Source organism: Phoca vitulina, unplaced genomic scaffold (assembly GCF_004348235.1).
Source record: "Phoca vitulina isolate PV1807 unplaced genomic scaffold, GSC_HSeal_1.0 scaffold9, whole genome shotgun sequence".
Classification (NCBI taxonomy): Eukaryota; Metazoa; Chordata; class Mammalia; order Carnivora; family Phocidae; genus Phoca; species Phoca vitulina.
The window spans coordinates 1,406,418-1,420,012 of record NW_022589712.1 but is presented as its reverse complement, the minus strand read 5'-3'; the positions used below and the strand labels follow the sequence as shown (position 1 = coordinate 1,420,012).

The 13,595-nt window shown below is 52.7% G+C and overlaps 1 protein-coding gene across 3 annotated transcripts in view; it reads left to right on the top strand.

Moving 5' to 3' along the window:
* SMOC2 (SPARC related modular calcium binding 2) overlaps nucleotides 1-13,595 on the top strand; it is a 154,437-nt gene that overhangs the window by 133,547 nt on the left and 7,295 nt on the right. For 2 of the 3 annotated variants that reach the window (XM_032407466.1, XM_032407464.1), the window contains exons 10-11: nucleotides 10,003-10,102; nucleotides 11,927-12,201. In XM_032407466.1, coding sequence (XP_032263357.1) covers nucleotides 10,003-10,102; nucleotides 11,927-12,201 — 375 coding nt within the window. The remainder of the gene's footprint in view (nucleotides 1-10,002; nucleotides 10,103-11,926; nucleotides 12,202-13,595) is intronic. The other variant, XM_032407467.1, reaches the window with a different exon arrangement.

Here is a 13,595-nt window from a genome sequence, read left to right as displayed (position 1 = left end):
CTCTCTAACCAGCTACCAAAACAGACTCTGGATCACAAACAGTTTTAAGAGATCGATGTGAATCATAAGAGCCATGAGTGAACACCTTTCCCCTCTCTGCATCTCCAGACCGGATGCTTTCTAAATATGAAGTAAAATAATCATTCCAGAATCTTAAAACATCGTTGTCTGAATCCTTGAAATGATAGGAGACTTTGTGGCACCTGGTTGGTGAGTGGTTGGTTGAGTTGGTTAATAGTGACTTAACTCAGGCACACAAGAAGTAATATCCCATATTAATATTCCATCCCAATAGCCAGTACTCCCTTAACTAGATCGATTCCTAAAAACTGCCCTCTATGCATGAGAACAGATTGTCCGCAAGGCAGCTGTGCCAGATGTCAGTAACGTCGATCCCTGACAATTTATTTGTGAGATACTCTTTTCAAAAGTACGAAACTGAAAGTCAGGCATAGAAATGATCTCTCATTTCTCGTGCTCTCCCTTTGTTCCTTGCTGAATGGAATGCTCTTCCGTGCGGGCTGGTGGGTAAGACGGTAAGGTTGTGTAGCCATTTGCCTTTTACTGAACGTTTTAAAATCAGTGATTGTCAGTTGTCTCAAACACCGTACGTCCCGCATTTGCGCGGTCAAACCACAAGGCTTCCACTTTGTCATGTTTTGTTTGGTGTTGACTCCATGTCCAGACACCATGATAGTTTTGAATCAGGATTTTAATAATTCTCCTGTCTAGCCTATTACAGCCCATCCTCGTTTTTTGCACTTCCAAGTTTGATACGCAGAACATTCGTGTCTTTCTCCATTCATGCCTTTGCAAGGGTTTTTGAAAATGAGAAAGCTAAAGGCAGGGTCTTGGGGCGCCCCCCACAGAGCTCACAGACATTGACTCTAGTCCACTGACTTAACGCCTTGACCCCAAAGCGGCAAGTCACTGACCTCTTTCACTTGAGCAGAGGTTACCTTATCTTCATTGGAAATGAGAAAAAGTGGCCCAAAGCGAAGCCTGGAAGGGCCGACCTTTCAGTTCCAGCTTCCCCTTGGAACGGAGGCCGCTTGGAACCATGAGGAGCTCTCTCTCTGTTTTATTCTGAGCGTGTTGGTGAGCAACCAGGCCAATCCAATTCCCGCTGCTCTTTGGAGAACCTAAGTCGGAATGATGTCATTTGTCTTCTTTGGAGAGTTTTCCCTTGTGTGTCTGTTCTCTGTGGGCATCGGAGGGTGTCGTGACGTGGGAAATGGGCTCTGGGACACGTGCTGTGTTCAGATAATCATTTGGACATTGAGGAATGCAGACATAGGAAGTCTTCTGATATTTGAAAACTTGAGAAACCATCTCACACATGCCCCGGAGAGTTTGATCCATGTCTTCATTTCTGGGGACAAACCACACATCTCAGAAGCAACAGGAAGGCGAACCCCAGAAGGAGGTCCTTGGTTAAGTGGTCTGTGCACCGCTGCTCTGAGGCGTGGCCTCGGGGTCACAGTGACATAGACACAGGGCCCTCGTCCGCATGCACGTGGACTCTGTTAAGGAAAGGGAACAACCAAATGTGATAGATTCAGTAATAGTTTAAGAACGACCCCAAACCAGAGACGGTGCCCAGGATGCTGGAGCAGGAGCGCCCGGCCGCTTGCATGGAAGCCAGTGGGAGGCGAATCCGTGCCGGGACGGCAGCCTGACCCCGTGCACGAGGTGGACGCAGGGCAGCTGGGCGAAGCAAGCAGCCAGGGCCAAGGTGCGGGAGCGAGTTCCCAGATCTGCGACGCCCTCGGGTCGGGGCTGCGTAGAGCTTCTGTGTGAAGGGAGAACAGCGGTTCGAGCCACGGGCTCTGCAGGCAGGCCGGGGGTTCGGAGCCCTGTTTGCCCCCCACCCGCTCCTGCTGAGCCGGGGGTCTGAGCCTGGTGTGTCCCCCACCCGCTCCTGCTGAGCCGGGGTTCTGAGCCCGGTGTGCCCCCCACCCGCTCCTGCTGAGCCGGGGGTCTGAGCCCGGTGTGCCCCCCACCCGCTCCTGCTGGGGCCATGGGTCTGAGCCGGGTGTGCCCCCTACCCGCTCCTGCTGGGGCTGTCTGCTCGTTACTGCGAAGGGAATGAGGGGGTGCCCCCACACCTCAGGGTTCTTGCGAGGTTCGCGATAACGCGTCTGTCCCCTGGCTCAGCAGGTGCTCAGGGCGTGGGGTGACCGCGCGTCATGTGTGGGCGGTGATGACGCTGGCAGGTGGGTGGCCGCGGGGACTGGGAGATTCTCAGCGGGGCTCTCAGAGCGCTGCCCCTCACCTCGTTCTGGAAGGGAGGGCGGCCGGTTTCCCGAGGCCCCGGGGACGGTCTCCCGCGCAGCCTGTCAGAGCGGCGCCCTCGTGGGCTGAGCCTCCCGGAGTTCCAGGCACCGGTCGGCCTCGCCTCTGCTTTCCCTCACCTCTTTAAGAAGTGTGTGTGGCTTTCAGTTGGTTTCTGAGCATTATTTGAACGTGACTCTATTGTGGTTTTATAGAACGGGCCCTGTCGTGTTTGAGCTCAAAGGCTGTGGGGCGGCCACGGCTCTGTTGCTTGTTTCGGAGACAGGAAACGCCCCGATGCTGCTGCGCCCCAGGAAGCCAGGAGAAGCGCCGAGTCTGGCGACCTCACCTGCAGTCACCCACACACAGCCTGGCTCCCCTGCCAGTTATCACGGAGGTGGCTGGGGTCATCTGTCCCCAGACATTATGTTAGGAGTTGAGTGACAGGGAACTCTATCTGCAATCCAGTCAAGGTCATTGGTGCTGTAAAATATAAATTACAAGCACATCATAGGTTGGAAGCTTATTTTTTATGACGGTGAAGGAAGAGTTTGCACAGGTTTCGATTTTAAAATATATGGGCCGTGTATCCTGTTGTCAAGCCTGTGTTCCTTCTTAAATTCCTCACGATGGATATGGAAGCGGTAACACTGTAGAGCGAACTATTGGAAGTAAAATTAAAGGAGCTAGTAGTTTGAAAGGAAGTTTTCTCTGTATGAATGGAAAGCATTCCTTAAATTGCATCTGTTAAAAAAAGGAAAGCGAGCCTGTTCCTGAACCCCTGGATAGAGTCCAACTGTTCCTGGACTGTCCACGAGGTGCACGTTTGTACTGTCGCTGAGCCTGGAGCGAGCTGCTTGCTCCTTCCCTCCAGCCCCGGACCAGGAGGATGCCAGGCTTTCAGAGGGGGATGGCTGCCTCTCAGAATGGCAGCCAGCTGGGGGGTGCGTGCCCTGCTCGGGGAGCAAACAAAGCGGACCCATCCCACACCCCGGGTCACCCTCCTCCTGGCCCGGCCTCTGCCCAGTTGAGTAGCCCCAGAAGGGCACGTCACTCTTCACCCAGAGGGCATCGTGTTTGAGCGCGTTGGACGGGTCGCAGTACATGATCTGAGGGTGCTGTCCGCCGTGCGGAAGCTCAGACCCGCGGCTGCTGTTACCTCCGGGTCTGTAGTAGTAATAGTGGACCTCAAGGCTTTTCTAATTCACAGCTACGTTTATGGCGACAAGCATGGCTTAGCTCCTAGAGGAAGGCAGTGTTATCTCCAGAAATATTTCAGAAGTAGTCTTAGAAATGCAAGCCAGGGTATGCGTTCCATTCATGGAGGGTGTGACAGTGAATGAGATCAGAGTCAAACGCAGGATGCTTCTGCACACAGTAGAGTATCAAAATCGTTTCCCGTGGACACGCATTATGCTTATTCACAAGGGACCACGGTTTCCAAAGGGCATATGAGCCTTGGGCGTGTGGTTGGAGTTCGTTCTGGTTGGACGTTGACTCCGTGTTGATTCTGAGCATCTCTTTCTCAGTTGCCTTATCTTCGAACAAAGGCGTGCTCTCTCCTGTTGAGGCTTTGTCATTTTAAGGAACTGGGGCTAAGGGGGGCCGTTATGTGATGTCGGGTCACATGCCCACGAGGGTGAGGATGGCTTCCTGAAGTCCGTAGGGATTCAAAGGCTTTGAGAGTAAACATTGGACAGTTACTTATTTTTAGTGGTCTTAAAAATGTTGTTGTCAGTTTGGGAACATCAACAAATTTTTGCTCAGGAAAAAATTCAACCAAAAGCAGTTGTTTTGTTCTCCTGAGTGACACGGGGAGAGAGAATAGCATGCCTTCAACCAGGAAAGCCTCTAAAGGACAATAAAGATAATCCTAAGACTTGGTGAAAATATTTATCAGACATTGAAACATAGAAACAGACGCATCCAGTTCCACGGCAGGTGGTGGGGCCATCCCCTGAAGGTAGGACTATGGAAATGGTGTGCACCTTATTACTCAGGCCACCGAGAACCCCCGTGTGTGCTCGCCCACACTTCGTTTTATGAGCTTCTTGAGGGTAAAGACGGCACTTGGCACCAAACATATGGTTAGCAGACAGTGATTGAGTGAACGGTGACATAGCGCTGTCCTCAAGAAATGTAGGAAGATTTGGGAACCGTAAACATTTGTCTTTAAGATAAATATTCGTAATTAACTTATCAACTACTTCAAATTCCTAGTGCACATTATAGACTCAGATGACCTAACCAAGAGAGAATTAAAATCAGAGGCCAAGAATTTCTGGAAGGTCACAGGCCGAGGGACCCCCAGGGCCTCCGCAGCCCAGCCCTTTAATGGCGAGGATGGGATGGGGAGGGCCCCTAGTGGGTGGTGGCTCTCTGCGCATCTTCACGGGAGTGATTCCAGAGTCCCGCGGGCCCTGGCTTCCAATCCAACGCTGATTTCCGACGTGTGTTACTGTTAACTGATCAGAGCCCAGTCGCAAGCCTATGAGCCTCTCTGTTTAGAATAATGAAAAATGTTGAAAGTAAGGAAATATGGAAATAAGTATATAAAATGTGTAAATACAGGAAAGATAGAAAAACTAAAGTCAGTACACTACAGTTGAGATTTTGTTTTTATCTTAAAATTGCAAAGTTTCTTGCTTTTTCCTGAAGGCTTTTATTGGAGTGTGGACCCTCACTGAGAGTCTCCAGTATGGGTTCTAGAAACTGAGTAGGCTGTGAGCCTCACAAGAGGCTTAAGGAGGACGTGCTTCTTGGGGGCGGGAGCCCCAGGCCTCTGACTCCGTCATCTCGAAGGGGCACTCAGACCGCGAGCCAGCTTGGACTGTGGCTTCCTCCTGCGGCTTCCTCCTGCGGCTGCAGGGCAGAGGGCAGAGGCCCTCCACCACGGTGGGCTTCGAGGAGTGAACGGAAGCCCGCGTCTTGCAGAGGACGCTCTCTGCGTACTTGCTGTGTTGGGGCCTGATTTAACCCAGGCTGGAAACCCCCAGAGTGCTGCGTCCTCCCCGATTCCCCCTGAGCTCGTCCCCGGAGGCCTCCGCGGCCCCACACCCTATCTGTCTCAGGAAGCCCGTCGCTGGACCGCAGGGGGAGCCTAGCTCCCTTGGGCCTCCACAGTGCTCACAGGACACTCAGAGACCGGAAGTCAGATTGTGTCATCCTACAGATCCCCCCAAGCTTCTTCCTGTGGCTCCCGGCACCCCGCAAGTCTCGGGGGATCCGCACCCATCCTACCCTGCTCTGGGTCGCTGCTTTGTTGCAGACACTCGGGCTCCCGCCGCGACCTGGGCTGTGCGCAAGAAGGGTGCGGTGTTTGTCATCGGCGCAGTGCCGTGGATTCAGAGCGTCTCTGCTCTCACATCTTCTCCGTGTCTCAGATGGTTTTACTTCAGCAGCCGTGTTGTTTGGCTGCTCTAGACGTTTCCTTCTTCTCTCTGCCAGATTTTGTGTTTTCAACGAGTATCAAAGCAACCTAATATTTCTTGTTTTTATAAATGATCACCTGCATCCGTTCCCTGTGCATGTGAAATAACAAACCTGCAACCAGGCAGCCAAAACTTTATAGATGCTTGAAAGCTGATTAGGTGCTTTAGCTAAGTTAGTGTCGGTGCCCCTGACCCCCACCCCACGAGGCCACTTACACTGAAATGCAGGACCCAAGCGCGAGGCCTGGCCCCCTTCCCATTTCCGTGGCCGGGGAGCCCACGTGATCACCTGTGGGTCAGTGGTCGGACCACACCCGTGGGTCAGTGTTGGTGGACATGGGTCCTCAAATATGGGTTATCTCCACATAATGCTTCCTTTTGATGGAAGTCTGAGGAAACGGCCCTCATTCGCCACTCGGCGGCCATCCCGAGCGTGCCAGGTGACGGGAAGGAAGGGGACGCTGGCTTTGATTCAGAGAGCGGTTCTCTGATGTGATTGTGGGAGAAGTCCTGAAGATGCATCAATGTCTGTTTGAAGGAAAAAGGGAAAAGAAGAAACTGTAATTTCTAGACAAAAAGCTTCTGTTTTTAAAAATAAGGACGTTTCATAGAAAGTGAGAAACACGTTCATCTTGAAAGACAGCTAGTAAAATGGTTTTTTAAACGTCCCAATCTACAGCAGTCTCCTGAGAGCCCATGGCACGTGGGGAGGGCGGGGCGGCCGGCTGAGCCCGTCCGCAGCCTGGGTGCCCGGCTGCCCGGGAGACCAGTGACGGCGGCCGCTGGACAGTCTGGCGTCCTCACTGCGTCCCCAAACCAGGATTAGCGCTCAAACGTTTTCGTGGAAATCTAATTGGGTGCCAAGGGTTTTACTTGGATTCTGCAGATAAATGAGATCAACAGAGCATCTTCAGGCTAAGTGGCATGCTTGATTTTGCCACAGACTTGTAAATAAACTGGCGTAGTAATTCTGCTTGTAGCTTTGGCAAGGGCAGTCTGGTTTCCTCTCTCCCTACATGTGCGTCTCCAAGTGGCTGTGAGGTTCGCCGTGCCTGAGTTCCTGGGGGGCTGCGCCTGTGCCGTGCCCCCCGGGCCGAGGCTTGGCTGGAGAGCGCACTCTGCGGACAGCTGTCCCCACATAACAGTGACTTGGTGTTACGTCGGAGCCTGTGGGCTGTGCTTTTAACAACACGAGCTTTAGGGGGAGCCACCCTGGGGGCAGCTGTGCAGGGAGAGAAGGAGGAGAGCCATGCAGTGAGGGCCCTGCGTCGTCGTCGGGCGGCCGTCCTGTCGGCATGCGGCCCCCCCTAGGCCCCAGAGGCCGGGGTGAACAAGCAGGTCTGCAGGCTCCGAGAACGTCTCTCTGCCCCCCGAGCAGTGGCCAATGGGACGGAGGCGGGGATGTGGGAGAAGCCCCCGTGGCTTGGGGGCGGGCTCCCTCCTGCCCAGGCCTGGGGCTGCTTTTGTACGTTTTCAAGACCTTGTCCATGTCACGGTATTTCTGTCACTTCCCATGGGGTGAAAAGTCCCTCAAAGAGTTCTGAACTTTTTTCTTCTGATTTCTTTTCATTTTACATTTTCATTTGCCTTTTTGTCTCGGAAATAGCTTTGAGCTACAGTCCGCATCGTGCAGGGACGAAGAGCACTCCAGGGTGAATAGAACGAGGAATCTTCTCTCCATCCAGGAGGAGAGTCCTCTCAAACGTCGTCACTGAACATGGTGGCGGAGACTGGACAGGGACACTCAACAGAGGCCGGGCCCCTCTCCCCGGCTGCCTCCCCACTCCCGCCCCTCAGGCCAACTGACCTGTAGACCCACCCGACCCTTGACCTGCAGGGCCTGTGGGACTCTGTTCCCTGGACCCTGGTGGCGACAAGCCCCACCTTCCCCACTGATTTGGACATGGCACCCCCATCCTTGCATCCTTAGCATAATCCTTAGAGCAGTAGCCATGGTGCTCCCAAAGTCCGGGGTAAATCAGGATCCCGTGGTCCCGCCAGGTCAGGCCAGGACTCGGGACGCTGGCCCCGTCTGGTTTGATTGGGCCCAGCACCTTCGCCGGGGTCTCAACAACCCTCTGTGAGGCGAGCGCCGTGGTGTGGCCAGAACGCCCCCCACGAGGGGACCTGTGTGTGCGGTCCCTGCTAATGCCAACCCACAGGGGAGACGCAGATGGGGGACGGAATTCGCCTTGAGGAAGGCCTTGCAGGGGAGGTGGCTTTGTCTGTCTGAGACGAACTCAGTTTTGATTTATTTTCTTTATTTAAAAGGAAGTTCGATGTCTTTCCACATAAAAATGGAAAGTGTTCTTTTTTGGACCAAAGAGCGTCTCAATGGCAAAATACAGTCCTTACCTACGCAGGAAGATCAGTGCAACTCAGTCTGTTTTATGGAACAGAAAGAAAGCTCTTTAGCAGGATTGATTTAATATTTCTTGTTTTAGAAGTAAATTAAGCTTTTATGTTAACCCCTTTGTGCATTAAAGAATTCTAAAGCTTCCGCATGCCCTCAGTCCTGTTTCCTGACAGTAGGTGTCATTTCCAATTAGAAACCGTGCACTGCTTTACTTCATTTACAGGATATGGTTAAGTCAGCAGCAAAACAACGACCTGGCTGTGTCCCCACCGAGGTCATGCTCTCCACGCAGAATATATGCACCATGCTCCGTGCTGAGCACGATTCAACATGCCAGGCTTTTCCCAGAAACCCAAGATCTTCTTCACCCCCAGCTCATCCCTCCCTGGGTGTCTTGAGGCTAATGGGCCCTAGGGATCCCAGGGACCCACCTCTGTGGGCCCCGGGGACATTGGGGCTGGTCGGTCGTGCACACGCCCCGGATGCTCCTGCCCGTGGATGCCTGTCTGGGCTGGAGGGGTTCCCCCGTGCAGCAGGCCCCCCTCACGCTCCTGGGCAGGGAGCCCGGTCTGCCGGTCCTCTGTGTTCTGACAGCCGCCGGTCCTGCTGCTCGCAGAGTCGCTGCCCCTGCCGGCCTCTGTTGAGGCCGCCGTCTTCTCCCAGCCAGAGCGCGGGCGGCTGCAGGAGCTTCCCCAGGTTTCCGGATCACGAGCGACGCTCCCGCAGCCTCCCCGAGGGAAGAGCTAAGTAGACCATTGTTTTTTCTTAAAAAGTAACATTCTCCCAATAGTGTGCATTTTCCCCATAGAGCAGAATCCACCTTTTCAGCTGGATCAGAGGGGAAGACACAGCTTTGTTTCACCATTCTTCCTGTCCCCAGTGAGGACTCGCATCTGTTTTCTGACATGTGTACTTAATGAAGTGGGAACCGACGTAAATAGATTCCTGCTATCGGCAGCTAACAAGTACTTGCATAATAATAACAAAAACTCAAGTGTCAGAAGGAAATTGATGAAACCAGAGCATATGTGACCATGTAGCATGTTGGTATCTGAATGACCAGCCTGCCGTAACAGGGCACCACTGTCCCCCCAGGCCCTGTCCTCCCGAGTCCAGAGAAGACAGCCCTGCTCCTGCCCTTCTTGTCCTCCTCCTGAAACGGGATGGGGAATAGCATTCGCGGTGTGGAGTTTGGGGCATCCCGGCGGCGTGTGTGTGGGAAAGAGGGGTTGCCAGCCAGGTGGTGTCTTGCAGGTAAAGTATGTTGTAGGAAGCTGAGCTTCCCATGAACTCAGATACTCTTGAGCCTGTGCGGTCCCTGGACTCTGGCTCACCTGGAGAGGACTCAGCCTCATCCTGCTCCAGCAGTGTGACCTCGGGGCGCCTGCTGATGCTTCCAAGTGCCAGGACCTCAGATGTAACGTTGGCTAGTCATAGCACCCCCCAGAAACCACTGCTCTGATGATTAGCGCCTGCGAATCTCTTCGTCCCGTGTTGATGTATTGAGTGTTAGGTCCTGTCATTTACAGTAATTATGATCCAAAAGGGGCGCCTGGTGGCTCAATTGGTTAAGCTCCGACTCTTGGTTTTGGCTCAGGTCATGATCTCATGGGTCATGAGATCGAGGCTGGGCTCTGCGCTCAGCGGGAAGTCTGCTTGGGGACTCTCTCCCTCTCCCTCTGCCCTTCCCCGCACTCGCATGCCTACGCACGCGCTCTCTCTTTCTCTCAAATAAATAAATAAATCTTTAAAAAAATTATGATCCAAATCTATATGTGTATTACAATGTGCTCAAATGACCATTCACCTGAGCTCACTCAGGTGTCCCAGCACACTAACTTCCAAATATTAAACATTTCTTTTCGTTACAGAGAAAGATCTCTCTTACCCTGCGGGTTTTGTGAAATATGAAAAAAAAATATATGTACTTTATTTTTTTAGGTTGTCCTGGTGCCAAAAAGAATGAGTTTCTGACGAGCATTTTGGATGCGCTGTCCACGGACATGGTCCACGCGGTCTCCGACCCCGCTTCCTCTGGCAGGTGCGTTACATTCGACGACGGAGCGAGGAGCCGAGAAGAAGCCCCAAGGGTCTGAAAGCTGGAAGTGGGTGTAGCCGTTAGGGCATCCCAGGCAGTTCAGCTTCTCAGGGCGCTCAGGGCTCTGGGAAAGGGGTCCCCTCCCAGAACCTCATGGTGCTCCATGCGTTTGGAGGTGGTTTGTCCAGCAGCTTTTCCCTGTGATGCAGTTAATCCGCCGAGGGCCATGTCACCGTGGGAGGAGCCGGATCCTGGGATTCCCAGGGGTCCCGTCAGGCGGTGGCGGGCCAGCAGGAGGCGGGCGAGGAACAGAATGTGGGGCCCTCGTTCCAATTGCTTCGAGCCTTAGAATTGCATTTTAGAGCTATCGAGTAGATTTTAATACTTGGATTTAAAGTGTTTGATTTCAGGTTTTAAACATACTATGTATTTATTGTAGAAAAACCCATATAACATAAGATTTACATCTTAAGATTCAAATGCACAATCAGTGGCATTATTTACACGGACACTGCTCAGAGGGTGACTCCTGAAACTCTGGAAGCGGGGCAGATGTGCTACATGGCGTAGGTCTGGGGTTTTGAGCTGAGCTCCTGTAAGTTCCCCAAAACTCTTCTGTTCTGTAGCTACCTGCAGGTGGGAGGGTGCTCCCAGCTTTGCTGGGCATGGCATGGCGAGCCCTGGACCCCCTGAGAATTAGCAGTAGTTTATGCCTTTCTTCCAAGAGGCTTTTTCAGAGGGAGGATCTTCCTATTTCCTTAGAGCGCTGGCCTTCCTCCCCACTCTGCCTGCAAAGCCTTGATGGTCTCGTCTCTTCTGCATGATCTAAAGCTCCCTAGTCTCCTCAGCTAAAGGCTGTCTCTCTACCTCTCTCCTTAAGAGTAAGATTGAAGGAGAGAAGAAAGGCGATGCTAACAGAACATGTCACAGTCAAGCAGTAGATCAAGCTTAATAAAGCAAAAAAAAAAAAAAAATGACCTACATTTCAAGTTGACATATTCTTGGAAAGATTGCTCTACTCTGAAGGCAATGAATGAGTGGCTGTCTCAGAAGCTCCTCTGAAAGTCTGGACATACTCAGTCGCGTCAGGACGCCTCACACCTGTTAGGTTTTCACACTCGGGGAGCACATTCTGCTCCGCGCCTCTAGAATCTAGACGTGGGCGTCAGTGGAGGGGGGCCAGCAGATGCGCGCACGCGTTCATCTTCCACTCAGTGCGAAGGCACGTTTTAACACGTGGGACATTTTCAAAGATTTGACTCAAAGCAGACCTTCTAGGAGAGTTTTTTTTTGTTTATATCTTAAAATATCAAACTTTTTATTTTTAATCCAAGGGAAAATGTCTAGTTACCACTTTAAGATGTATTTTTATTTGCATCTTTCTGTACCCCTACGGTATAAAATGGTATGCCAGTGAATCCTGTTTAAAGGAGTTGAGAACCTTGGGGTCCCAGAGTTTAGTAGGGGGCGTTGATATGCAAGTTGACCTGCCAACTCCATGGAGCACAGAACCTGGGACAAGGGGGCTTCTGTCCTTAAAGACTTGGCCAACACCAGTGTGTAATAAGCACGTGAAATTCATTGTGCCATTTGCAATTTTGAAACCAACTTGAAATATTCTTACTAAATTCCTTTCTTTAAGTTATTTTCTAAAATCACTGTATGGATGGTGAACCAGCACAGGCTTAGGCATCAGCATCGCAGGAGTGACGAGCCGGGCGCCCCGTCTGGGAGCGCTGGAGGGCACGTGTGCCTTCCGTAGATGGACAGGGGCCGGGGGAGGCGGCGGCTGGCCCGTGTGACTGACGACCTTGTGTGCTCTTCCAGGCTCTCCGAACCCAACCCCAGCCACACACTAGAGGAGAGAGTGGTCCACTGGTACTTCAAACTGCTGGATAAAAACTCCAGTGGGGACATTGGCAAGAAGGAGATTAAGCCCTTCAAGAGATTCCTTCGGAAAAAATCAAAACCCAAAAAATGTGTGAAGAAGTTTGTCGAATACTGTGATGTGAATAACGACAAATCCATCTCCGTGCAAGAGCTGATGGGCTGCCTCGGGGTGACGAAAGAAGAAGGTAAAGCAAACGCAAAGAAGCGCCCTAGTAAGAGCCTTTCTCGTTGTTTTGCGCTTTGCAATGCGTCAGGTCTTGACACCTGCTCGACTGGCTGAGTAGATCGTCCTTTTGGTCGGAGGGTGCCGCTTACTTGTAGGTCATTTGTCCATAGAAGTAATAACAGACCGTCGGTAACCTGTCGGAAGGAAGCCGGTTCATAGGGAGGAGCTGAGTGTTGTCTGAGGCAAGTCCTCTTTGCTCTGACCACGGTGGCCGACTTTGCAAACACATTCTGCCGTCCCCATGTCTGAAGTGCAAATCTGGGAACCACTGGGAGTCACTCGAGAACCCTGTGTGTGGACTCCAACCGAACGTCCGGGCCTGTTTCTAGGCAGTTAAATAATTCCTGTTATCCCAACCAGCCACATTGATGGCTGAAAACATTGTTTTAGCTGATTTACCAGTTGAGTGCATCTTGTTAAGGTGGGCATGGCCCAACAAACCAGCTGTTGTCGAGAGAAACCCTACAACAGCGGGACCCCAACATCCTCCACGGGCAGCACGCATGCGTCTGCTGGACTCGGTTTCCTCATTTGTGCAGCGGGTGCTGGGGAGGGTTTGCAGAGGTCCCTGGTATCACCGGTATTTTATGATTCCATTCTTCTGTTACCGGTTTTGGTGACACCACCTCTGAAATAGAAACCCAGTTAGAGTAGACTCTGGGGCATCGGTTCATCGTGCTCAGCGTGGCCGTCCGTGTCCGCTGCTCGGCTGTGGAACACGGAGCCCCGAGCTCTGGCCCACGTGGCCAGTTCCTTCTGACTTGTCCCGCGTCCCCAGTTCTTGTCATAATGGTCACTCAGCACCATCCAGCTCAGTGGGTTCCAGGCTGGATCTGTGTGATTGTGAGATGCTCCTTGCCAATGTCTCCGTGAGAAGTCAATCTTAGAAAACTTAGGCTTTATTTGGAAGACTTGTGTGCAGGATCTCGGAGACCACCTGCACTTCCTGCCGTCCTGGAAGTTTCTAGAGGCCAGTGGCAAAAATACGGGGCCGCCCGCGTGGCTCCCCGTGCAGGCCTTACAGCTTACAGGACAGGAGCCCGAGCACGACTCGGGGTGTGACGGTTTGTGCAAGTGTGGCCCTGGGACCGGGGGGACAGCACTGGGCTCTGGCTGAGGAGCTCAGCCGAGGTCTCAGCGGGAGTGACATCCCAGTACAGCCCTCAGGATGTCAGGAGGGAGACCAGGCGGGCGTTGTGGCCAGCACTGGGGACACTGTGCTCCCTCAGGCCCCTCCGGCACCTAAGAATCCAGCGGTTTAACCCCGCTCCACTGGAGAAAGCGGCGGCCTGACCGACACCGTAGCTGTGTGGTGTCCCAGAGAACAGCCTCGTTTGGGCAAACACATATTGTTGTAAGGGGGGCTAGCTGTCCGGTCCC